The sequence below is a fragment of the Gigantopelta aegis genome, chromosome 11 (assembly GCF_016097555.1).
Source record: "Gigantopelta aegis isolate Gae_Host chromosome 11, Gae_host_genome, whole genome shotgun sequence".
NCBI lineage: Eukaryota > Metazoa > Mollusca > Gastropoda > Neomphalida > Peltospiridae > Gigantopelta > Gigantopelta aegis.
In genome coordinates this window covers 22,225,110-22,240,455 of record NC_054709.1, presented here as the reverse complement: position 1 = coordinate 22,240,455, position 15,346 = coordinate 22,225,110, and the positions used below count along the sequence as shown (strand labels likewise).

At 38.2% G+C, this 15,346-nt stretch overlaps 1 protein-coding gene and 1 long non-coding RNA gene across 3 annotated transcripts in view; both read right to left on the bottom strand.

Moving 5' to 3' along the window:
• Window positions 1-3,465: 3,465 nt before the first annotated feature.
• On the bottom strand, window positions 3,466-7,372 carry LOC121385255. Its single transcript, XR_005959516.1, has 2 exons — window positions 7,324-7,372; window positions 3,466-7,249 (listed from the first exon to the last, which is right to left on the bottom strand). It is a non-coding gene; the product is annotated as an uncharacterized LOC121385255 (long non-coding RNA).
• A 3,112-nt stretch (window positions 7,373-10,484) lies between these two features.
• The window catches only part of LOC121385409, a 34,517-nt gene continuing 29,655 nt past the window's right edge, over window positions 10,485-15,346 (bottom strand). For both annotated transcript variants that reach the window (XM_041516078.1, XM_041516079.1), the window contains one exon: window positions 10,485-14,817. In XM_041516078.1, coding sequence (XP_041372012.1) covers window positions 12,934-14,817 — 1,884 coding nt within the window. In that variant the 3' untranslated portion in view covers window positions 10,485-12,933. The remainder of the gene's footprint in view (window positions 14,818-15,346) is intronic.

The following is a 15,346-nucleotide window of genomic DNA, read 5'->3' as shown; positions in this document are numbered from 1 at the left end:
ACTTTTGTGACAACATTTTTCGAGGGTACTCCTATTGAAACTGCGATATATTTTTTTATTCCACCAACATTTTTGCTGCAGACAAGCAGATATTAAAATGATATATATTGGGGTATCCAAAAATACTCGTCTCCAAAAATCCCGGGGGGGGGGGGGGGGGGGGGGGGAGGGGAGAAGGTTACGGTATCTGGTCCACAGACTAATAAGTATATTTGTAAAATTTGCATAGAAATCAAAATGTTTTTAAAACTTCAAGATTAATTCTGGGTGGAATTTAAAAGATTCCAAAATGCCAAATATATCGTTTCTCGTCAGCTTTAGATGATTACACTCAAGAGAATGTTGTGAAAAGTTAACTTACACTTCAATGTTCATACTGAGGAGGGTCTGTTTTTTAAAATACATGAATTAAATGTGTATGGCCGATACGAGCACGACACAAGACTACTTCATCCTTCCTACACCGCCTGTAGATCTGCCACTCTCTCAGTACTGGCTTGACAAAATGAAGCTTGTTTGCAACTGCATCGTTTCAATCATTTTGCCCTGTCGAAAAATACATATTGGTTTATATAATATTTAAAATCACTGTAAGGGAAAATTCAAAGCAGACTTGACAGCAGAATCTGCCTTTTCATTACCCTTAATGCCAACATGGCTGGGTACCCAACAAAATATTTTATCTTTTATGGCAACTGATAAAAAGACACACTTTCGTATCACCATCCCAACCAAGGGATGCTCGTGCTTCATGTACTGTAATGCCTGGAGACATGAAAGTGAGTCTGTAAAAAGAATATATTTGGATGCACATGAATCCTTTAATTATTGCCCATATTTTTGCAATAGATATGGATGCTGAATCAGGCAATCTTATGTAAATTGTTTTGTCTGATGGAAAAACTGTAGCAGAAGCTACAGAAGTCTCATCCCGTGATACGTCTGTGTAAACAGGAAATAATCACGGTACCAGTCTTGAATGTCCAGAAAATATTGTTTGTAAATACATGTAACTGCATCCGTGCAGTCTTTCTTCAGGGGCACAATATTAAATACAATGAACCAGTTTGATCTTTGTCTATTAATTTATCCAGAACATGTTTAATTCTATTTGCGATACATCCTGATGTCATTTTATATGTGCAGTTTAAAAGGGTTAAAAGTCGACAATTGTTTTTAAAAAATGGGTTTATTTGGTTTGGGAATACCACATCATAACATGTATTTAAAGTTAGAAGCTGTCTTACAGACCGGGAGCCCAGGGCCTAGATCTTAAACGAACAAGGTAGATACTAATATCCAAGTACAGGGACAGTCAGGAATTACACGAAACGGACAAATGGATTTCTGCCGGGTCCTTCTTGCTGCATGTGAATCCTTAAATGACCCCCCCCCCCCCCCCCCCCCCGCGTGTGCTGTAACCTCACCATGGTGCAGGGGTGTAACATTCTCTTTGAGAATGGCCAATACAGCACAAAATTGAAGTTTTGAGTAATATTCAGTATCCGTAAAATTCTGTGATATTTGTGTTTTTGCACAGTTCTTTACACTGTTTTTGAATTTTTATATTGATGTTGATCATCACTTTATTTATTTGCATCACCATAGTTTGACACCCAATAGCCGATGTATTTTTCGTGCTGGGGTGTCGTTAAACATTCATTCATTCATTCCTTAAATGAACCATAAAATTGGTCCAGCGCAAACATATTGTATGTACGAGTCAGAATCGCCAAACTGTGCACACTGCCAACCTTACAATGAGACAGACACGCCAACTGCTGCAGAAGGCCCCCAGAAGACCCCCAAATTTGGGCTACTCAAACATGAGATAGGCCTACCAGGTAAAACAAAGTTTAAATGAACAAGTGCATCCCATTGAGTGTAAAATGACCCATGTTAGTCTAGATTATGTAAAAGCCATTCAAAATGTGAAATTTGTAATACTATTTCATATAAAAGCAGGACACACTTGATCCAACCACAATAATTGTGGTTTTCAAAAAGGCTGCCATCGCGAAACAAATTTGCCAAAATCTTAGCTCCCAGGACACATAAATATTTGATTTAAGTTGCTAATCCCATGTGTTTAAAACTCAAGAAATATCCAGATTCAGGCACAAATGGGCCCATATGCTTACGAGTAGCCAAATCCTAGTGTATTTTACCAAGTCTCATTTTCTCCCACCCATGAGAACTTTTCTCCTGTTAAATTACAATTTTCCAGGGAAATCCCAGTTACTATGTACCTGTATTGAAACTGAGAGTTGGTAATCATGAACAAACCTATTTAACAGCATCTCTGATAAAAATGTCTGGTAGCCCAAAACAGTTTAGCGACTGGAGTGGGTAGGGGAGATATTCTAATACATCATTTAGGCAGAGTACACACTTGTCATAATTTGTCCTAGATATTTTGCCCCACGGTCTTTTACCCACACCGTTAATTGCCACCTCCTTGTTTTGTCCCTGTTCTTAGGGACCAGTCACCATCTGCATACTGCAATCTCTCATACAATACTTTAGTGTGGCGACATACATCAGGCACGTGCAGTGTGTGTGTGTGTGTGTGTGTCAAATTCAAATTCTCCCCCTGTTCAAAACATTTTTATTTTTTAATAATATATTTTCTGGGGGAGCATGACACCACCCTTAAAACATTTCGCTCACCAAACACTAGACACCACTCTGTATAATTTCTGCATAATTGTAGTTAATTGCTTCAAGTGTTAAAGGCACATTCCTGAGTTTGCTGCAAGTTTTAAGATGTTATCAACTAACAGACTTTTTAACGACTGTAATTACATATCAAATATATTTTTCTGCATAAAATATTAACGTGTTTCTGATCGTTCTAATATTTGTATTAAGTTAAATTTCATTTTATTTCCTAAAATATGTTTTTTCCTACGTACGAAATTATTTGAAGACAAAATCCAGTTTGGGCTTCTTACAAATATTGAGACGACCAGAAACACATTAAATATAAAGACACTGATATTCTAAATAAGAAAATATATTTAATACGTAAGTTTAGCCGTAAAAATATTTTATTATTCGGAAACATCTTACAATGCAGCAAACTCAGGAATGTCCCTTTAAGAGAAGAATACATGGAGCTATTCATTCCAACTGGCAGTAAGAGAAGAATACATGGAGCTATTCATTCCAACTGGCAGTAAGAGATCTTTCATCTGCACTAATCAAAGAGGAGTCACAGGGCTATACTACCATGGTTACTAACCCGCTCCTAGATGTTGTTGTTTTAAATTTAGAACTGTCCTTTTTGTCTACCTGGAAAAAACCCCACTTATTTCTGTGCCCCGGATTCTTTCTTTACAGACTTCCACGCACACATGCATGCACACACACGGCATCTGCACATTAATTATTTTAGGTATTCATAATCCTTGGATGCAATTCAAAACCATTTTAAAAACATCAAAAACAAATAAAAACTGGTACTTCAGGTAAATCAGGACATTTTATTGCATTCCTACAGTGAAAAACTGAATATACAATATCTTCATATGACAATACTTCTCATATAACAAAGACATCATTAAAATGGTCATCATACTTAATAATAAAAACATGCAAAATAAAACACACAAATCATAAATTAACATGTTATTTAAATATTTTAGTTTATTGCCATTTGTGTATGCACACATAAATGCAAACACACATAAATGCAAACACACGCAAATGCACACACACACACAAACACACACACACCAAACATGCACAATTCTTTTACAGTGCATGTCAGAACCAGTGACATTTGTTTAGTACATATCTGAAAATTTGAAACTTGACATTTCAACAGTCATGACAGAGTTGGCCAACTTCACGGTTGCATTATAATTCCACCCACTCTCAATTTACAACGGGTGCATTCAAATTAACAACTAAACGGTCGGCAATCAATCGCTGTCAAACTTACGCTACATACCGACAGTGTATGTACACACTTGTAAACATTTCCACATCACATCCTGTCAGATTAACAACTAAACGGTCGGCAATCAATCGCTGTCAAACTTACGCTACATACCGACAGTGTATGTACACACTTGTAAACATTTCCACATCACATCCTGTCAGATTAACAACTAAACGGTCGGCAATCAATCGCTGTCAAACTTACGCTACATACCGACAGTGTATGTACACACTTGTAAACATTTCCACATCACATCCTGTCAGATTAACAACTAAACGGTCGGCAATCAATCGCTGTCAAACTTACGCTACATACCGACAGTGTATGTACACACTTGTAAACATTTCCACATCACATCCTGTCACATTTTAATCGCCAACACACCACACTGTCAAATTAACAATAAAGTGAAACTCATAAAGGGCACCTTGCATAACAAGTCATTTGTCTCGAGATGTTAAACACGTATGTGCTTAATACTGTAGGCTGCATGTACCATGTTCTATGGTCATCTGTTGGCATCTTTCAAATATTAAAAAGGCAATTAATATGAAAATGTGCTGGACCAAAGTTAAAGGATTTTGTTCTGCTTCCTTAGATTATTAAAGTGCTGAGTTTGAGTTTGCTGATGTTGTCACATATTTCTGACTAACAGACCTTTAATAATTACAGTGAAACCCTGCTATTGCGATCACCGGCAGGACTTATTAAAACTGGTCTTAATAGCGGGGTGGTGCGAATACCAAATTACCAATATTATCATTCAAAATGATGATTGTTTGGTAAATATTAATTGTGAATTTACTTTAACACCATAGCGTGGATACCTAGGCAAGATTTTACAGCGGTATTTGTTGCTTATGTGACGTGATAAGTAAATTATGTGGTCACATTTGTGGGGTCCAAATGCACTGAAAACTACCATTGGGTTTGACTTTACTGGTCGTAATCTGTAATAGCGGGGTGATCTTAATAGCCCAAAATATACAACCGTCAAACTATACCCGGGGTATAAACTGGACTAGACTAGAATATACCCCAGGGCATAAAATAGGCTAGCCCAGAATATACCTCTCTAGTCCAGATTATTTATTTATTTATTTTGTATACATGTTAGTAATAAAAAGTTATGGTTAGGGGTATAAAACAGGCTAGCCCACTTTAACCCCGGATATAGTTTGGCTAAGGGTATATTTTGAGCTGTTACACTGGGTTAGTTTTACTATAAAATAATAAGGAAATATCTCAGTATTTAAAATATTGGTCTTTACAGTGGGGTGGTCTTAGCACCGGGGTGGTCGTTAGGTGGGGTTTTACTGTACTAACATGACATATTAAATACATTTCCGTATTTAGAGTATTAATGTCTGGATGTATATTCAATACATTTCTTCTGGTCATCCTAATATACATGTATGTAGTAGCGTAAAGAGGTTTTTTTCACATCCCAATAATTTCGTAAATATCAAACAAATATATATTTTAAAATAATTAAATGTCCGTTACATTCATTACCACATAACATCATCTCACTGGTCCAGACTTAGCAACGTGAATTTATTCATTTGTCAGTGAGCGTAAAAATTACATCGTCAGGGAACGTCATATTATCTGATGACGTCATTTTATATGGACAAGTTGTCTTGTTGAGCATTATTGTTTGTGGACCAAAAATAATTCAAAATGAAGTATGAACTTTTAGTGTTAGTATTAGCAAGTATGATTCAAATTTAATTATAAGTATTGTTTGTTATTTCTTTTATGCTCATCTGGGTATGAACAACACATATGATCCGTAAACTTATGTAAGAACGGCTTCGCCAATTCACTCAGTCTGCAGATAATTTTTAAATGTTTGTTTGTTGATACCCGATGAAGGTAAAAGAAATAACGGACAATGCTTAAATAAAGTGAAGTTATGCTACTACAAACAGTAGGATTAGAAACTCGCTGGATATACACACAATGATGTTCTAAACAAGCATATTTATTGGATAAGAGATTTTGCTTATTAAAAAGACATGTGTAACAAAGGAAAACAACTCGAAGATAGTCTTTTTACATTTTGTACATCCAGTGTTTTTGGTTATTCAAATGGGAAGAGAAATTGAAAACAGTGTTATGATATGACCATATGGACAATCTGAAAATGGTTTTAAAAAATATATTAAAAAAGCATCACCAAAATTTATAATTTTACACTTAAGATGGCCACAATGATATATCTCACCAACCAATTATAGTCATTATTTACCATTGAAAAACAACAATGTGGAGATAGAATTAAAAACTCAGATGAACTTTTAATTTGTGTTTTTTTCTCTACATGTGCTGTACCACTGGTATACCAATCTATTTTACAATTCAAAGTTAAATATACTGACGGAAAGAAATAAAGGATCACACAGATAGCAACAAGAAATAATGACTGCAACAAAAATCAATTCATATTGTCAGAAGTTGACTGGGAACATATAGGCACTATATTCAACACTACAGACATTCAATCCCACATTACAACTTGGTATGAACTACAGACATTACTACGCTAGTTGTGAATTAAATTTAGTCTACAATTCGATGTGTTCCCTTATTTCTTTCCATCAGTATAATACATATTAAGATGCACCCTACATGTACAGGGAACATTTTGTTTTCAAAATCTTGATTAGCAATATTTCTGTTCAACTGAAAATTGATTAGCAACTACTGTTTAATGTTTCAACATTGTGTAGTGATCTCTGAAACTTAATTGTGTAGTGAATCATGACGCGATACTGAACAAAATGTTCCCTAATGTACCTGTACCTGTACCAATGCACTCATTAATTTCAGTCCTGAAATCCTTTATGAGGCAAACACACTGGTTTGAATCTTTTCAGTTGTTAAAAATGAAGGGAATGACAATACTAAATAAACTTCAGTACACCGAAGTGACCTACATGTGTATGCTTCAAGGTTTAAAGTAATAAACTTCAGTGCACCGAGGTGACCTACATGTGTATGCTTCAAGGTTTAAAGTAATAAACTTCAGTGCACCGAGGTGACCTACATGTGTATGCTTCAAGGTTTAAAGTAATAAACTTCAGTGCACCGAAGTAACCTACATGTGTATGCTTCAAGGTTTAAAGTAATAAACTTCAGTGCACCGAGGTGACCTAAATGTGTATGCTTCAAGGTTTAAAGTAATAAACTTCAGTGCACCGAGGTGACCTACATGTGTATGCTTCAAGGTTTAAAGTAATAAACTTCAGTACACCGAAGTGACCTACATGTGTATGCTTCAAGGTTTAAAGTAATAAACTTCAGTGCACCGAGGTGACCTACATGTGTATGCTTAAGGTTTAAAGTAATAAACTTCAGTGCACCGAGGTGACCTACATGTGTATGCTTCAAGGTTTAAAGTAATAAACTTCAGTGCACCGAGATGACCTACATGTGTATGCTTCAAGGTTTAAAGTAATAAACTTCAGTGCACCGAGGTGACCTACATGTGTATGCTTCAAGGTTTAAAGTAATAAACTTCAGTGCACCGAGGTGACCTACATGTGTATGCTTCAAGGTTTAAAGTTTAAAGTAATAAACTTCAGTACACAGAGATGACCTACATGTGTATACATGCTTCAAGGTTTAAAGTAATAAACTTCAGTACACAGAAGTGACCTACATGTGTATGCTTCAAGGTTTAAAGTAATAAACTTCAACTTTAACAATATCTTTTCTAGATTTTGTTGAAAGCCTTCCTCGATATATTATTAATAATAACATTATTAGAAATACTATTATATTACAATACAACACATATCTTGATAAATATATTCTCAAAATACCCATTCATACCGTCAAATATCAAACTAACCCAATAAACACTGTAAGACTATAATTGCATTCACATTTGTTACAGACAGATGGATGATGGGACAGAACAAAAACAATCAAATTAAATGCATACACAGCGAAGCCCGTCTCAACCGGACCCTGAACAAACTGGAATTCTGTCAAAACTGGACAAGTTTCAGTCCCAAATTGTCTAAATTGTAAAACATGACCTTCTAAACACAAGAACTAAACTAAATCAGATAAACATTCTGATGTGATCCGGGTCATACAGGTTTCACTGCATAAATTAAATGTTTCTGCCCCCACATGGCATTATATATGAATGAGAAATCCAAGTTCAAATACTGAACAAGGTGATCAGATCTTACCAAGGATCTAATCCAAGTGTCAATCTGTAGATCTGAGCTAATCCAAATTTTAATGGCACCACTAGAACATATTCATCACTAAATCACAGGTTACTTTGCACCAAACATTTGAGAATTTTCACCGTACATGAAGTCTTCAAAGTAAACCTGCTAAAGTGTACATGTACCTTTTTCTATTAACAGCAAGGAATCTGTTACATGCCCACATCAAGTGCAATATGTAGGATATAGGAAAAAACAGCCAGTTCAAAAGAGGCTGAGGTTTCATTGCTAATTTCATCCAAAGTGGCTACATCATTTAATATTTGTCTAATAAAAGTTTCTTTACTTTAGCCAATTCTGAATAATTTGAAGAAAATACTCTACATTTGTTAAACTTGGCTAAACCAAAATTCTTTCCAGTGTAAGCCCTCTATTACCTGTAGTTGTAATTACAAGATTTACATTTACATGCAATATTAGAACTGCAATGCTTTGTGAAATTGTCCCCAGAATGACCATCCCGTCCCAGAGTTGGTCACTGACGATGTCAAGAGGCCAAACCTGGGATGGGCGTGTCTGAACCATGTGGATATGGGCATGTTAATAGAGTTCCCGTTCCCGTTCCCGTTCCCCAGAATGACCCTCCCGTCCCAGAGTTGGTCACGGACGATGTCAAGGGGCCAAACCTGGGATGGGCGTGTCTGAACCTCGTGGATATGAGCATGTTAATAGAGTTCCCGTTCCCGTTCCCCAGAATGACCCTCCCGTCCCAGAGTTGGTCACTGACGATGTCAAGGGGCCAAACCTGGGATGGGCGTGTCTGAACCTCGTGGATATGGGCATGTTAATAGAGTTCTCGTTCCTGTTCCCGTTCCCCAGAATGACCCTCCCGTCCCAGAGTTGGTCACTGACGATGTCAGAGGCCAAACCTGGGATGGGCGTGTCTGAACCTCGTGGATATGGGCATGTTAATAGAGTTCCCGTTCCTGTTCCCCAGAATGACCGTTTGCAATGAAAGGTTACTTGGACACAAAATGACACTGGTTCATGTCAGATCAATAGAGAGAGAATCAAATGGACATTAAGATCTAACATTGGTATTTCCTCAAACACTATACATGTACTTATCATACAACTGTCCTCCGTTAAAAGAGTTTGCTGCTACTGTCTGTCTCTGTCTGTCTGTCTGTCTGTCTCTCTCTGTCTCTCTCTGTCTCTCTCTCTCTCTCTCTCTCTGTCTGTCTGTATCTCTCTCTATCTGTTACCAGCTAATAGAGCCTTTGTAATTATTATTATATATGCAATAGAAAGTATTTCATTTCAACTTATTTCCTTGCTTATATCCAATTAAGGTTCAAGTACGCTGTTCTGGGCACACACTTCAGCTATCTGGGCTGTCCGTCCAGGACAGTGGGTTAGTTGTTAGTGAAAGAAAAGTCAGTGTAGTGGTCTTACACCTATCCACTGAACCGTTAAAACTAGCTCCGAGTGGGAGCCAGTACTGGGCTGTGAACCCTGTACCTACCAGCCTTATGTCCAATGGCTTAACTACGACACCACCAAGGCCGGTAAAAGAATGTAAAATATGGCCTGCTGTGAAAAACATGGCCAGCTGAAAATAAAGACAGCACAGAGTATGAGCTGGCTTTGGAATAGTGTGATAAAAATTAGGACCCCTGAGATGTATTTTATAGCATTATGGATTTAACATATAACAGCAGATGAGATAAAACACAAAATAGATACTAGTAGGCCTACATAGATCTGCAAATATGTCGTGTGTTTTGCAGGTGAACTTAACTGCCTTTCACTTCGATGTATTTTCTTCTCTAGAATGTCAGTGTCTGTGTTCAATATGTTCCAACTGTTCTGTCCTGGTTGTATCCCCTCTCCAGATATCGTAAGACTTAGCAAAATTAATGGTTTTAAGGGTTTGAAACGTTTTGTATTGAGATACTTACTTGTCTGAACTTTATTGTTAATGAAAATGTTCACGAATGAACAACAAGCAAACGACAACAAATCGGATGTTGATTGCACGAACTGTGCATAAGAAAACAAACTGAACCAAAATGACAACGGTCACGTGGTATACCAACGTCTGTGACATTGAAATGGGAATATCCCCTCTAGAAATAGATTAGACCTTGTCTGCTCAACGTTTTTTTCTCAGAGGCCCGTGGCTTTTTATGAAATACGAAAAATGCATTTTGTGGTATTACAAACACCAGGATTACCAAAAACCACTTCAGGTGAATGGAAATGTATATTCTAAATAATAAACGGTAAGTAATGTGCAATTTTATTTGTGAAAAATGGGTCTACTATAATAGCGAAAAACAACGGCGTAATGGTTAACAACTAGGGCGTGTCCCTTTAATTTGTCTAACTGATGACTGTATACTAAATACAACAATAAAAACTCAACAGTAAAAGAGAGATTCAATTTCTAGCACTATGTGCTGAGATTACATTTAAATATAACATTCTCATTATCAATCCACCATCCAGTTGGCATGGATCCCATGTAACCATTCAAGATTTCCATTCCAATACTAAAAAAGTTACAGTTTTGTTTTGTTTAACACCACCAGAGCATATTGAGTTGCTAATCATCGGCTGTTAGATGTCACACAAATCATTGCACTGCATGTACGATACATTCTAACACACTCACTATCACACGTGTCATCTCTTCCTGGTTGAAGTTAGCAAGTATAGCACTATTAATACTATATCCGTAGAGTGAAGTCTCACAGCTCTACATTACAGCTTGCCCGCTTGGCTGAAACAATTCCACCCTGGGTTCAGTCCGTGATAATGTCAAAGTGTAAAAGTCTATGAAGTGGCGACAGCGGGTTTCCTCTCTTAATACCTGTGTGGTCCTTAACTATATATCCGACCGTAAATAAAATGTGTTGAGTGGTCGTTTTTAAATAAAACATTTTCTTCATGTCAGAGTGTGGACCCAGGGTGGACATGCCCGAATCATGGCAGGGTATGGGGTAAACATGTTTCCATTTGGACTTGGCTGGGACAAGTCGTCTTGAATGTAGGACCAGACAAGTCAATTGAAAATCAATTTAAATGTTACTTAACTCTTTCATGGAAAGGACGGATTAGAATATACAAGTGAACCTGTATTTAGCAGCTGACTGCACCTAGAGGCCAATGTTCCAAACACCAGTAGGTGTCAATTCATCACCGGCTGAACTGTACTTCGTTCAGATGGGTATCCAATGGCATTATGCTGGTATGATTAAACCACCGATTTATTTTACAAACATGGATTTGGCTTACTGAAACAACAACAGACCTATAGATTTACAATTTCCAACAATACATGTTCATTTTAATACTAGCTGTTCTAACTTTTCTAAACTATTGGAGATGACATCGCAACCGATTTGGTCACATATGTGACTATTTTGTTTTTTATTTGGCAACTAAAACATTTCGTACTACATGTAGGCTCCATCTGGCTTCATCTATAATGTACAGGACTGCATGCCATTAATACAATTTGTTTTATGTGAAGTAGAATCTAAACATTACAGCTACCAATGTGGTTGAAAGGAATTTTCTTAAAAGAAAACTTCACATGTCATTTAAGGAACTGAAGTCTCAAAACAGACTTCAGTACATGATTCAATCATAAGGTCAACCAGCAAAATACGGTTGCTTTGTAGAAAGTCCGCAAGTACACGTAGCACAACTCTGCCAGGGACTGCCATTGTAAAGTAATCACTTTGAGAAAATCACTTTTTGTTACTTTTATTCACCTGCCAAAGGCTTTATTAAGCAGCTAGATGATTTTGTGTCTCATTGTTAATGCTTAAGCCTTAAGGAAGAGTTTTTATATTTTAAATGGGCTATATTACATGTATTTTCGTGCTTATTTTAAAATACATGTACCACAATTCATACATAATACTGCCTTTCATCAGGGCAGAGCTGAACAGATTAGTACAGTAGAAAGTTTTTGTCAACTCCCAAGACCCGCATTCGTTCGTTTGTACAATTTACTTACTCTCTACTAAGGTCCAGGGCCAACATTTTCAAAGCAATTTTGCCCTAAGAAATCGTAAAATCATTGTAAGCTCTAACGTCAATATCGCATGTGCTGTAGTTATGTCACACCCTACGATGGTTTTACGATTTCGCAGTGCTAAGATGGCTTCACAGTCTCAACACACACACTACACTACGGATGTACTGATTGTTTCTCAGACTTACAGTCTCAACACACACACTACACTACAGATGTACTGAGATTGTTCTCGGACTTCACAATCTCAACACACACACTACACTACAGATGTACTGAGATTGTTCTCAGACTTCACAATCTCAACACACACACTACACTACAGATGTACTGAGATTGTTCTCAGACTTCACAATCTCAACACACACACTACACTACAGATGTACTGAGATTGTTTCTCAGACTTCACAGTCTCAACACACACACTACACTACGGATGTACTGAGATTGTTCTCAGACTTCACAATCTCAACACACACACTACACTACAGATGTACTGAGATTGTTCCCGGACTTCACAATCTCAACACACACACTACACTACAGATGTACTGAGATTGTTCTCGGACTTCACAATCTCAACACACACACTACACTACAGATGTACTGAGATTGTTCTCAGACTTCACAATCTCAACACACACACTACACTACAGATGTACTGAGATTGTTTCTCAGACTTCACAGTCTCAACACACACACTACACTACGGATGTACTCAGACTTCACAGTCTTCGACAGCAAGACTTTCATTCAATACTATGTAACGGTGGTTCTGCATCTTCTGCAGCTGTCTGTACGACATGGATGCTTTCAGTGACTGGTTTCACCACTGTGTCACCGTCTGGAAGATGATTAACAACCACAGGATCTACAGCATCACAAACTGTGTCTTCCTCTTCAACAGAGTTGCACACTGGTTCTACGCCAACAGAATCCAAGTTCAAAGAATCGGTGGTACATTTTTGAAAAACTGCTTTTTCTTTATCAAAATTTGAATCGCCAGCAGCCAGTTCTAAACTCTGAGAATCACTTCTCTTTCTATTTAAGCACGCTGCTGGCTCCAAGTCTGCAGACTTCACACAACCTTCAGGACCCGGCTCCAAAGCAACAGCATCTAATCTATCTTTATTATGACCAGAAACCGTCTCTGAAACCGGTTCCGATACATTTTCCATAAATTCAGACTTTTCATCTATCTGCTTCTCCACACTTGAATCAGATGTCCTTTTGTTTAGGTATCCCTCCAAATAGCCCAGCCTTGGAGGTAGGCTCATTCGACTCCAGGAATGCCTAGTGATGTGATGCATGTCTTCCGATAGATCATCCTTACTAGTCTGCTTAGAGAAGTCCATGGTGAGGAACTCAATCTGGTCGTCGTCAAACATGGGGCCCATGCTGGCGATGCTCTCCGTGTCAGAACTGTCATCCACACTCAACTGTGACATTTCAGTCGATGATGGAGTTCTTAAATTCTTCAGCTCGTGAGCAGGTGATGATAATGAAGATGCATTACTGTCTTTGATGCTGGCACCTGATGTCACGGACTGGGGTTTGGTCACCTTTGACAGTTTTGCCGGGGAGCCCTGTGAGGTGGGACCAAGGACAGCAGACACGTTGAGAGGATCTGTGCTAACCGGTGCCGATGACACTGCTACAATTTTACCCATGGATGATGAGACGTTTGATGTAGGTTTGCTCGCAGCAGCTTGCGACAAAACATTCGTTTCAGTCTTAGCTGATACTGTCGGTGGATTCTTAGAATACTGGTGCATTATTGGCTTAGACCCCTGCGACTTCTGAAGTGGATCCAAAGTTGCATCAACCCGAAGTATTAAACCTTGAAGTTTGGGAGATCTATGTAAAGATGATGACGAAGACTCACTTTCTGTTGCAGACTGCATTTCACTTGTTAAATCACCATGTGACAAATGTCCTTTTATAGCAATTGGCTGTGAATTAGCCCGGGATCGCCGAGTGGCCACCTGGTCATGGTAAGTCCTGTCCTGTACCGTCAGTGAAATACTGCGGTCTATCCGAGCAGCCCCTCTCACAGTGTTAGATGTACCGGCATGAGGATCAACCCGTCCTCGGGGAGAGTGAGTTTTTGGCAGGTTCATGTAGTCATCCTCTAAACTGGATACGTCAAAGTTCTCATCATAGTCTGCCAAACTGTCCACCGGACTAACAACAGGCAAACTGGTCTGACTCGTTTCAATGGCAGTTCTGTAGCTGTGAGACCGGGCTCGGTCAGGTGAGCTGAATAGAAGGGAGTCAGCAAAAATTTCAGTAGCTGAAGTATCAACATCGCTTTTTGATTGCTGATTGTGGATACTTTTATCTTTGGAAGTTACAGTTGACTGCTCAGCAACTCTGCTGTCGCTACACAAGTATCTGTGGGGTGCTAAACGTCCATCAATGTGACTGGAGCTGCCGTCCCAGGAGGGAGGGGGAGCCGGGTCCTCAGCCCCCACCCCAGCACTCCGGATGCCAAGCTGAAGGTGTTTCCGTCTTTCCAGTCTTTTCCGATGGATCTCGTCACTGATCGCCTCGAGGCTGTGTAGAGCTTGAGAATACAAAGCCTTCGCTGATGACACATCTTCTTCTAAAGTACCAACTTTGAACTTTTGATCCTTCAAAGAAAAGGAAAAGAAAGTTTCACATTTTTAATTGATGGCTATATATGTCCTGAAGTTCGAACCAAATTGTTAACAACTACGATAAATTACTTTCCTACCTTTAATTACAATTATATTTCCCCCAAAGTTTGTCCAGACACGTGTTATGAAAAAACCATTACAGTTACACAGCTTCCACATATGACACTGTAACGATGTCGCCAGTATCGACTTCGCTGAGATTGCATAGGGAAAAATATATGCAGTTTTCTGCCATCTGCCGTTTTGCTTTTTTATGGAATACTCTTCAAGAGGGGTGAAAGCCTCCAAAGTATGTGACATAATTAATATAAAATCAATGTTCTCTAGTGGTATATTTACATACAAACCAAAAAAAACCCTAAAAAATGAATATGACGTAATCATGTTTGCTGTTATATTATAACATGTTATGACGTTGTCAGATTAAGTCATAACCTTTCATCCCTCTTGGGGGGGGCAGGTCGTAGTTTAGTGGTACAGCGCTCACTTGCTGCGTGATCGG